This window comes from Manis javanica, chromosome 6, assembly GCF_040802235.1.
Source record: "Manis javanica isolate MJ-LG chromosome 6, MJ_LKY, whole genome shotgun sequence".
Lineage (NCBI taxonomy): Eukaryota > Metazoa > Chordata > Mammalia > Pholidota > Manidae > Manis > Manis javanica.
Window position 1 is genome coordinate 127,907,815 of NC_133161.1, and position 11,555 is coordinate 127,919,369.

Consider the following 11,555-nt stretch of genomic DNA (forward strand, 5'->3'; position numbering starts at 1 on the left):
AAAACAATTTGGAAATTTCTTTGAAGTATTAAATATACACTTCTTGTCTGATCAGACATTCTACTCCATACTTTTTCAAAAGAAAGAAATCAATTTTCCATAAAAAAAGATTTGTCCATGAATTCCTGTAGCAGACAATTAGTGAAAGCCAACATCCGGACCCATCAAAATGGCTGAAATTGTGGAAATGGGTAAGCAAATTGTAGGATTTTCATACAATGGGATGCCCTCTGAAGTAAACAGGAATGTGCTATTGATATTCACAAAGACATGCCTGAATCTCAGAATACATATAACGGGTGAAATAATCCAGATCTTGCCTACGAAAACAGCTCACACTATATGCTTCCATTCTTATAAAATCCTAAAATCGCAAGTGAATCTACTGTTCCAGAAATAGATCTGTGTTTTCTTGGGTAATAAAGAGAAGTGGGAAGATAGATACAGGGGCACAAGGAACCTTTCGGGGCTGGTATGTTCATTATATCAATTTCTTTGGTCATCTTATAAGTATATATGTAGGTCAGGCCCTTTGAATATTGATTATGTATTTTGTATTCCAATTAAATTTTTATATAGATTTAAAATATATATATTCTTGGAATTGATCCTGTTACTTCTTCTCTGGCCATCCTGGAACTTCTAGATTTAGAAGGAAATCCAATGACTATTCTCAAGTTATTTGTTCAAGAATACACCTTGTAGATACTATGCAAATTTGCTGCCTTCCATTATTTGGAAAATTTTAAAAAATGTAATTTCATAAATAAGTTCATATAACTCATAAAACAAACTCTAATAAGGGAATTAGGAAAGGATGAATAGACCAAAATTAACTCTCACCAAAGGTAAGATGTCCTGAGACAAATTCAAGAATTGGGATTGCAAATAAGGCTCTTGCATGTATCTCTAAGGAGTATTCCAATATGTGTCTGTCCAGTGTGTGTGTGGGATAGGTGGAGATATGACCAGCTATCTCCTTCTGTGTAATGACACAAGCTAGCTTAAGTAAAGCATTCAGGCGTTATGTTGAAATGCTCAATCAGTAAAACACTGGGTTGTGATGGTAGACATGCTGAAATGCTAGAATTTCTCATTTCTTCAAGGTTTCTTAACTTTCAAAACCTGGCAGTCTAGGTACTAAACATGTAAAAACCCATTCCTTTCATTCATCGAAGGCACAGAGTCCTTTTTCTGCAATTTAGTAGCTCTCTGAGCTGGTCTTCTAACCTCTAGAGGTTTGTGTTCTTATTGGCACCATAGAGCTAATATTGCTGATGCCAAAATACACACTAGTGTGAAATGGAATTATAAGGAACCTAAAGCACAAAATAATCTCTCAGTAAATTGAAATTATTACTATTATATTGTACTAGGTGACATCCTATAAAAATTGATATCTGGAAGTTTTACAGGTCTGAAGAAAGTTAGTAGTATATGAATTTGTACATGATAGAGGGGAATTGGTGAGCTGAACTTCCATGTGTAGATCTGGGACTGAGCCTGTATAACCTGCAGATATGAAGTCACACAGGAGAAAAGTGAATGGTAAGCAGAAAAAAATTATTTGAGTAGAGATTTCACATGATATTTTTATTATATTATATTGCCTTGACAGTATATAAAACACATGAAATTTCCAGGAAAAGCCATGAAATATGAACAATTCAAATATCTTTTGGCAACTTCTATCTTACCTTATTGTTTACTATCACAAACTTAGATTAATTTTAAACAATAATTTTCTCTAGTACCTTAAATGTAAATAGGAGAAATTAATCAATTTTTGATGATTTTTCACAACTTCAGTTAACATATTTTCTTTATTTCTTTACTTGCATAGTGTTCAAGCATTTTTTTTTTCATACAACGTTTTTTTTTCTTTTTTTTTTTGAGAGGGCTTCTCTCATATTTATTGATCAAATGGTTGTTAAAAACAATAAAATTCTGTGTAGGGGACTCAATGCACAATGATTAATCAACCCCAAGCCTAATTCTCAACAGTCCTCAATCTTCTGAAGCATAACGAACAAGTTCTTACATGGTGAACGAAATCTTACATAGTGAATAAATTCTTACATGGTGAACAGTACAAGGACATTCATCACAGAAACTTTCAGTTTTGATCACGCAATATGAATTATAAACAATCAGGTCAAATATGAATATTCATTTGATTTTTATACTTGATTTACATGTTGATCCTACATTTCTCCCTTTATTATTATTATTATTATTATTTTTAATAAAATGCTGAAGTGGTACGTAGATGCAAGATAAAGGTAGAAAACATAGTTTAGTGTGTAAGAGGGCAAATGTAGATTATCAGGTGTGTGCCTATGGACTAAGTATTAATCCAAGCTAGACAAGGGCAGCAAAACATCCACGGATACAGAAGATTTCTCTCAAAACAGGGGGGGGGTGAGGTTCTGAGCCTCACCTCTGTTGATCCCCAATTTCTCACCTGATGGCCCCCCTGCGACTGTGCCTGTCTTAGGTTATTCCACCCTTGAGGAATCTTACCCGTCTCTGGCTAACCAGTTATCTTCCGGGGCCATACAGGGAAATGTAAAGTTGGTAAGTGAGAGAGAAGCCATATTGTTTGAAAAGGTTAGCTTTTTTACTTCTTTGCAGATTTATCCCCTGTGGCTTCTATGCCCAGCACTTGTCTCGAGGTATCTTTACCACCTGGAGGAATTATGATACTCGGTAAATTCGATATGAGGCACAAATTCTATTTAAGGGTTGTAATTAGGAAGGAAGACGAAAAGCTATAGAGGTAGCATATGGAAGAAAACAAGGGAGGATTGATTATTTCTTTGACATATCTTCTTGTAGAGTACCTTAAGCATGTATAGGTTTTAAACTACCAACTAATTTGCGCTCACATATTAACATAATAGGAATACGGTGACATAAACAAAGCAAATCTATAATTACCATCCATCTCCAGTGAAGCCAAGAAAACCATTTAGGCACCCTAGGCATTTATGAAAATTTGTCTATGATGTGATGGATATTGTCCAACTGTACCTGAACAGTCTGAGAAAAATCAGACAAATTAAAGCAGTCCATTTCTGGGATCTGTTCACATCCCATATGTTCTTTTAACCATAGGTAATATATAGTCGTAAGATTTTGGAGCGCTATAACTTGCACCCCTCCCAACTCCTGGTTGAGTTCCAACAGTACAGCTCCACTCAAATTCTTGTCTCACTGTATGCACATGCCAGCCTAGACATCTCCCTCCTCATTTCAGTGGCAAGTCCAGAAAATGGCGAAATGGACGCAGCCACAACCGCAGCATCGCCCGGATCCCTGTGGAGGCTTTTTGATGATCATCCCCCGGCACGAGTCCTCCAGAGAGTGCTGATGCCGGAAGCTCCTCCTCATATTGTATCTTAGTTCATTTTCTGGGTAGCCAAGCTAGGCCTTGATCTTCTGCATAGAAACAAACAGACCCTTTGCCCACACTTTGACATGCCCTCTATACTACTGTGTAGAACTCATTGGAGGTCAGCACACAGAAATTGCTTTTTTTTTTTAATTTTTTTTATTTTTATTAAGAGAAAGGAATATTATCAGAAAAGAGTACTTCCATAGCTGATCATCTGACATCCTTTAAGTGATCAACATTAGGATATTTAAAGCATGCGTTAATCTTTGATTTACCAATTGTTTTATCCTATCAAGGAGTAATCCCCTCTTTTCTTTCTTTCTTTTTTTTACTTAATCTTTAATCTACACTTACATGAACAATACTATGTTTACTATGCTCTCCACTAAATCAGGTCCCCCACTAAAAACCACCTTACGGTCACTGTCCATCAGCATAGCAAAATGTAGAATCACTACTTGTCCTCTCTGTGTAATAGAGACCTCCCTCCCCTTTTTCTCCCTCCCCCCATGCATGCTAATCTTAATACACCCCTTCTTCTTCCCCACACTTATACCCCCCTGCCCACCCATCCTCCTCATTTCCTTTCCCTTTGGTACCTGTTAGTCCATCATTGGGTTCTGTAATTCTGCTGCTGTTTTGTTCCTTCAGTTTTTTCTTTGTTCTTATTATCCTCAGAGGAGTGAAATCATTTGGTATTTCTCTTTCTCCTCCTGGCTTATTTCACTGAGCATAATACTCTCCAGCTCCATCCATGTTGCTGCAAATGGTAGGATTTTTCTCTTCTTATGGATGAGTAGTATTCCATTGTGTATATGTACCACATCTGCTGTATCCATTCATCAACTGATGGACATTTAGGTTGCTTCCAATTCTTGGCTATTGTAAATAGTGCTGTGAAAAACATAGGGGTGCATCTGTCTTTCTCAAACTTGATTGCTGCGTTCTTAGGATAAATTCCTAGGAGTGGAATTCCTGGGTCAAATTGTAGGTCTGTTTTGAGCATGTTGATGAACCTCCATACTGCTTTCCACAATGATTGAACTAATTTACATTCCCACCAGCAATGTAGGAGGGTTCCCCTTTCTCCACAGCCTCGCCAACCTTTGTTGTTGTTTGTCTTTTGGATGGCAGCCATCCTCACTGGTGTGAGGTGATACCTCATTGTAGTTTTAATTTGGATTTCTCTGATAATTAGCGATGTGGAGCATCTTTTCATGTGTGTGCTGGCCATCTGTATTTCTTTTTTGGAGAACTGTCTGTTCAGTTCCTCTGCCCATTTTTTAATTGAATTATTTGTTTTTTGTTTGTTGAGGCATGTGTGCTCTTTATATATTTTGGATGTCAAGCCTTTATCAGATCTGTCATTTACAACTATATTCTCCCATACTGTAGTGTTCCTTTTTGTTCTATTGATGGTGTCTTTTGCGGTACAGAAGCTTTTCAGCTTAATGTAGTCCCACTTGTTCATTTTTGCTGTTGTTTTCCTTGCCCGGGAGATGTGCTCAAGAAGAGGTCACACATGTTTATGTCTAAAAGGTTTTTGCCTATGTTTTTTTCTAAGAGTTTATGGTTTCATGACTTACATCCAGGTCTTTGATCCATTTTGAATTTACTCTTTTGTATGGGGTTAGACAATGGTCCAGTTTCATTCTCCTACATGTAGCTGTCCAGTTTTGCCAGCACCATATGTTGAAGAGACTGTCATTTTGCCATTGTATGTCCATGGATCCTTTATCAAATATTAATTGACCATATATATTTGGGTTATGTCTAGAGTCTCTAATCTGTTCCACTGGTCTATGGCCCTGTTCTTGTGCCATTACCAAATTGTCTTGATCAGTATGGCTTTGTAGTAGAGCTTGAAGTTGGGGAGTGAGATCCCCCCTACTTTATTCTTCTTTCTCAGGATTGCTTTGGCTATTCGGGGTCTATCGTGTTTCCATATGAGCTTTTGAATTATTTGTTCCAATTCATTGAAGAATGTTGCTGGTAATTTGATAGGGATTGCATCAAATCTGTATATTGATTTAGGCAGGATGGCCATTTTGACGATATTAATTCTTCCTAGCCATGAGCATGGGATGAGTTTCCGTTTGTTAGTGTCCCCTTTAATTTCTCTTAAGAGTGACTTGTAGTTTTCAGAATATAAGTCTTTCACTTCCTTGGTTATGTTTATTCCTAGGTAATTTATTCTTTTTGTTGCATTTGTGATTGGAATTGTTTTCCTGATTTCTCCTTCTATTGGTTCATTTTTAGTGTATAGGAAAGCCACAGTTTTCTGTGTGTTAATTTTGTATCCTGCAACTTTGCTGTACTCCAATATCAGTTCTAGTAGTTTTGGAGTGGATTCTTTAGGGTTTTTTATGTACAGTATCATATCATCTGCAAATAGTGACAGTTTAACTTCTTCTTTACCAATCTGGATTCCTTGTATTTCTTTGTTTTGTCTGATTGCCGTGGCTAGGACCTCCAGTACTATGTTAAATAACAGTGGGGAGAGTGGGCATCCCTGTCTGGTTCCCGATCTCAGAGGAATTCTTTCAACTTCTCGCTGTTCAGTATAATGTTGGCTGTGGGTTTATCATATATGGCCTTTATTATGTTGAGGTACTTGCCCTCTATTCCCATTTTGCTAAGAGTTTTTTATCATGAATGGATGTTGAATTTTGTCAAATGCTTTTTCAGCATCTATGGAGATGATCATGTGGTTTTTGTCTTTCTTTTTGTTGATGTGGTGGATGATGTTGATGGATTTTCGAATGTTGTACCATCCTTGCATCCCTGGGATGAATCCCACTTGGTCGTGGTGTATGATCCTTTTGATATACTGTTGAATTCTGTTTGCTAATATTTTATTGAGTATTTTTGCATCTACATTCATCAGGGATATTGGTCTGTAGTTTTCTTTTTTGGTGGGGTCTTTGCCTGGATTTGGTATTAGGGTGATGTTGGCTTCATAGAATGAGTTTGGGAGTTTTACCTCCTCTTCTATTTTTTGGAACACTTTAAGGAGAATGGGTATTATGTCTTTTCTGCGTGTCTGATAAAATTCCGAGTTAAATCCGTCCTACCGGAGTTTTCTTCTTGGGTAGTTTTTTGATTACCGTTTCAATTTCTTTATTTGTATTGGTTTGTTTAACTTTTGTGTTTTTTCCTTGGTTAGTCTTGGGAAGTTGTATTTTTCTAGTCAGTTGTCCATTTCTTCAAGGTTTTCCACTTTGTTGGCTTGTAGGTTTTCATAGTTGTCTTTAATAATTCTTTGTATTTCTGTGGGGTTTATCGTGATTTTTCCATTCTCGTTTCTGATTATGTTGATTTGTATTGATTCTCTTTCTCTTAATAAGTTTGGCTAGAGGCTTATCTATTTTGTTTATTTTCTCAAAGAAACAGCTCTTGGTTTCATTGATTTTTGCTATTGTTTTATTCTTCTCAATTTTGTTTATTTCTTCACTGATCTTCATTATGTCCCTCCTTCTGCTGACTTTAGGCCCCATTTGTTCTTCTTTTTCCAGTTTCGATAGTTGTGATGTTAGATTATTCATTTGGGATTGTTATTCCTTCTTCAGGTGTGCCTGGATCGCTATATACTTTCCTCTTAAGACTGCTTTCTCTGCATCCCACAGAAGTTGGGGCTTTGTGTTGTTGTTGTCATTTGTTTCTATATATTCCTTGATCTCTATTTTGATTTGTTCATTGATCCATTGATTATTTAGAAGCATGTTGTTAAGCCTCCATGTGTTTATGAGACTTTTTGTTTTCTTTGTAGAATTTATTTCTACTTTTATACCTTTGTGCTCTGAAAAATTGGTTGGTAGAATTTCAATATTTTGGAATTTACTGAGGCTCTTCTTGTGGGCTAGTATGTGGTCTATTCTGGAGAATTTTCCTTGTGCACTTGAGAAGAATGTATATCCTGTTGCTTTTGGAAGTAGATTTCTATAGATGTCTGTTAGGTCCATCTGTTCTAGTGTGTTGTTCAGTGCCTGTGTGTCTTTACTTATTTTCTGCCCAGTGGATCTATCCTTTAGGGTTAGTGGTGTGTTGAAGACTCCTAAGATGAATGCATTGCAGTCCATTTCCCTCTTTAGTTCTGTTAATATTTGTTTCACAAATGCTCTTGCTCCTGTGTAGGGTGCATATATATTTAGAATGGTTATATTCTCTTGTTGGACTGAGCCCTTTATCATTATGTAGTGGCCTTCTTTATCTCTTGTTACTTTCTTTGTTTTGAAGTCTATTTTGTCTGATATTAGTACTGCAACCCCTGCTTTCTTCTCACTGTTGTTTGCCTGAAATATGTTTTTCCATCCTTTGACTTTTATTCTGTGCTTGTCTTTGGGTTTGAGGTGAGTTTCTTGAAAGCAGCATATAGATGGGTCTTGCTTTTTTATCCATTCTATTACTCTGTGTCTTTTGATTGGTGCATTAAGTCCATTTACATTTAGGGTGACTATTGAGAGATATGTACTTATTGCCATTGCAGGCTTTAGATTCGTGCTTACCAAAGGTTCAAGGTTAGCTTCTTTAGTATCTTACTGCCTAACTTAGCTCGCTTATTGAGCTGTTATATACACTGTCTGGAGATTCTTTCCTTCTCTCCCTTCTTATTCCTCCTCCTCCATTCTTCATATGCTGTATGTTTTTTCTGTGCTCTTTTTAGGAGTGCTCCCATCTAGAGCAGTCCCTGTAACATGCCCTGTAGACGTGGTTTGTGAGAAGCAAATACCCTCAGCTTTTGCATATCTGGAAATTGTTTAATCCCACCATCATATTTAAATGTTCGTCATCCTGGATACAGTATCCTTGGCTCAAGGCCCTTCTGTTTCATTGCATGAAATATATCATGCCATTCTCTTCTGGCCTGTAGGGTTTCTGTCGAGAAGTCTGATGTTAGCCTGAAGGGTTTTCCTTTATAGGTGACTTTTTTCTCTCTAGCTGCCTTTAAAACTCTTTCCTTGTCCTTGATCCTTGCGATTTTAATTATTATGTGTCTTGGTGTTGTCCTCCTTGGATCATTTCTGTTGGGGGTTCTGTGTATTTCCATGATCTGTTTGATTATTTCCTCCCCCAGTTTGGGGAAGTGTTCAGCAATTATTTCTTCAAAGAGACTTTCTATCCCTTTTCCTCTTTCTTCTTCTTCTGGTACCCCTGTAAATCAAATATTATTCCTTTTGGATTGTTCACATAGTTCTCTTAGTGTTGTTTTTTTCCTGGAGATCCTTTTATGTCTCTCTATGTCAGCTTCTATACGTTCCTATTCTCTGAATTATATTCCTTCAATGCCTCTTGCATCTCATCCATTCTGCTTATAAATCCTTCTATGGATTGTTTCACTTCTGTGATCTCCTTCCTGACATCTGTGATCTCCTTCCGGACTTCATTTCATTGCTCTTCCATTTTTCTCTGCAACTCATCCCACTGCTCTTGCATTTTTCTCTGCATCTCTGTCACCATGTTCATGATTTTTATTTTGAATTCTTTTTCAGGAGGACTGGTTAGGTCTGTCTCCTTCTCAGGTGTTGTCTCTGTGATCTTTGTCTGCCTGTAGTTTTGCCTTTTTATGGTGATAGAGATAGTTTGCAGAGCTGGTACGAGTGACAACTGGATGAGCTTTCCTTCTTGTTTGTTTTTGGCCTTCTTCTACTAGGAGAATAACGACCTCTAGTAGCTTATGCTTGTCAGCTGTGCGCAGACAGGGCTTCTGCTATCTGCCCAGTTGCTATGGAGTTTATCTCCACTGTTGCTGTGTGTGTGGCCTGGTTGGGGCTGCTCCTCCAAAATGGTGGAGCCCTGTTGGAGTTGGAGTGGCCGGGAGGTTATTTATCTCCGTAATGGGCCTCTGTTCTCCCTGTTGCCCAGGGGGTTAGACTGCGCAGAGATCCCCATATTCCCTGTGTCTGGGCTAAGTGTCCTGTCCTGCCCCTTTAAGACTTCCAAAAAGCACTCTCCAAACCCAAACAACAACAGCAACATTGAAAGAGGGGGAAAAAAAAAGGGAAAAACACACGATTTTCTTTGTCCTCAGGCGCCCGTCTCAGACACCCACTCACAGGTCTTGCTGCCTTGTTTCCCTACTATTGGGGTTCCTGTCCCCTTAAGGCTTCCAAAAAGCACTCACAAAAGAAAAAGGGAAACACGCCCAATTTTCTTTGTCCTCAGGCGCTGGTCTCAGGCACCCACTCACCGGTCTTGCTGCCCTGTTTCCCTAGTATTGGGGTCCCTGTCCTTTTAAGGCTTCCAAAAAGCACTCACCAAAAAAAATGGGAAAAATGCGCGATATTCTTTGTCTTCAGGTGCCGGTCTCAGTCACCCGCTCACTGGTCTTGCTGCCCTGTTTCCCTAGTATTGGGGTTCCTGTCCCTTTAAGACTTCCAAAAAGCACTTGCCAAAAAAGAAAAAAAAATGCTCTGGTTTCTTTCCACCTGCCAGGAGCCACGGGGAAAGGCGCTCAGGTCCCGCCGGCCCAGGCTTGTATCTTACCCCCTTCACGAGGTGCTGGGTTCTCGCAGGTGTGGATGTGGAATGGATGTTGTCTGGATGTTGTCCTGTGTCCTCTGGTCTCTATTTCAGGAAGAGTTGTCTTTGTTATATCTTCATAATTCTATGTGGTTTTGGGAGGAGAGTTCCGCTGCTCTACTCATGCCGCCATCCTGGCTCCGCCCCCTTGGCAGATTATTTTTAACCTTTGCTTTCTCCATCAACTAAAATGACAGAATAAAATAGCAGTGTAACTCAATTCATACTCTTAGGACTGACACAGGATCCTATGAGGCAGAAAATGGTCTTTGTAATCTTCGTATTCTGTGTAGGAACAGTAGTGGGGAATTTGCTTATTATTGTGACCATCAAGTCCAGCCAAACACTTGGGAGCCCCATGTACTTCTTCCTGTTTTATTTGTCCTTTGTTGATTCCTGCTTTTCAACTTCCACAGCCCCTCGACTAATTGTGGATGCTTTCTCTGTGAAGAAAGTCATATCTTATAATGAGTGCATGACTCAAGTCTTTGCACTACAGTTGTTTGGCTGCATGGAGATCTTTGTCCTCATCCTCATGGCCATTGATCGCTATGTGGCCATCTGCAAGCCCCTGTGGTACCCAACCATCATGAGAAGGCAGGTCTGCATCATTCTGATTATTCTTGCATGGACTGGGTCTTTTATACATTCTATGGCTCAGATTATCCTGGCTTTGAATTTGCCTTTCTGTGGACCCAATTTGATTGATCATTATTGCTGTGATATGCAGCCCTTGTTGAAGCTTACATGCATGGAAATTTATGTGATCAACCTACTGGTGGTGTCTAATAGTGGGGCCATTTGCTCATTCAGTTTTGTGATTCTGATGATGTCATACAGTGCAGAAGGGAGGAAAAAAGCTCTCTCCATTTGCACTTCCCACATCACTGTAGTGATCTTATTCTTTGGTCCTCATATATTCATCTATACATGTCCCCCAAACCTCTTTCCCCATGGACAAGATGGTGTCTGTATTTTACACTATTGGGACACCCTTCCTCAACCCCATCATCTACACACTGAGGAATGCAGAAGTGAAGAATGCCATGTCCCCCAAACCTCTTTCCCCATGGACAAGATGGTGTCCGTATTTTACACTATTGGGACACCCTTCCTCAACCTCCTCATCTACACACTGAGGAATGCAGAAGTGAAAAATGCCATGAGAAAGCTGTGGCATATCAAAACTACCTCTGAAAACAAAAGATGAACTGTGGGCCTTGGTTGAGTACTTGCTGGGTCATGGTTTGACTGAATCTCTACAGATCAATTTCATAGTGTGTATCCTGAAACCACCATTCATTCAACTACAATGCACCTGACCTCCTTACTTTTTTCTGTGTTTCTGTCCTCAAACTAGTAGCTTTCCTAGCATCTTCAACCTGCCTCCCTCTTTTCCCGAGAGTTCAATACTGGCATTGTTGAATGTGAAATACAACTCACTATACAGTATATTCTCTAGTTTGATAGAAAGAAAGAAATATATATATATATATATATATATATATATATATATATATATATATATATATATATATAAAATCACAGCAGCTCAAATATGTGAGGATTCATAAGTAAAGTATAGCTGGTTTGCTATGATTTATAATTCCCTCCAGAACATTTTTGAAATAAGGTGTCC

General features: G+C 38.6%; 1 protein-coding gene across 1 annotated transcript; it reads left to right on the top strand.

Moving 5' to 3' along the window:
* The first annotated feature begins 10,124 nt into the window (after positions 1–10,124).
* On the top strand, positions 10,125–11,126 carry LOC140850178 (olfactory receptor 4C11-like). The gene is made up of 2 exons (XM_073239949.1): positions 10,125–10,855; positions 10,973–11,126. The coding sequence occupies exons 1-2, from the start codon at positions 10,167–10,169 to the stop codon at positions 11,124–11,126; spliced, it is 843 nt and encodes a 280-aa protein (XP_073096050.1). The 5' UTR covers positions 10,125–10,166.
* The last annotated feature ends 429 nt before the right edge of the window (positions 11,127–11,555 follow it).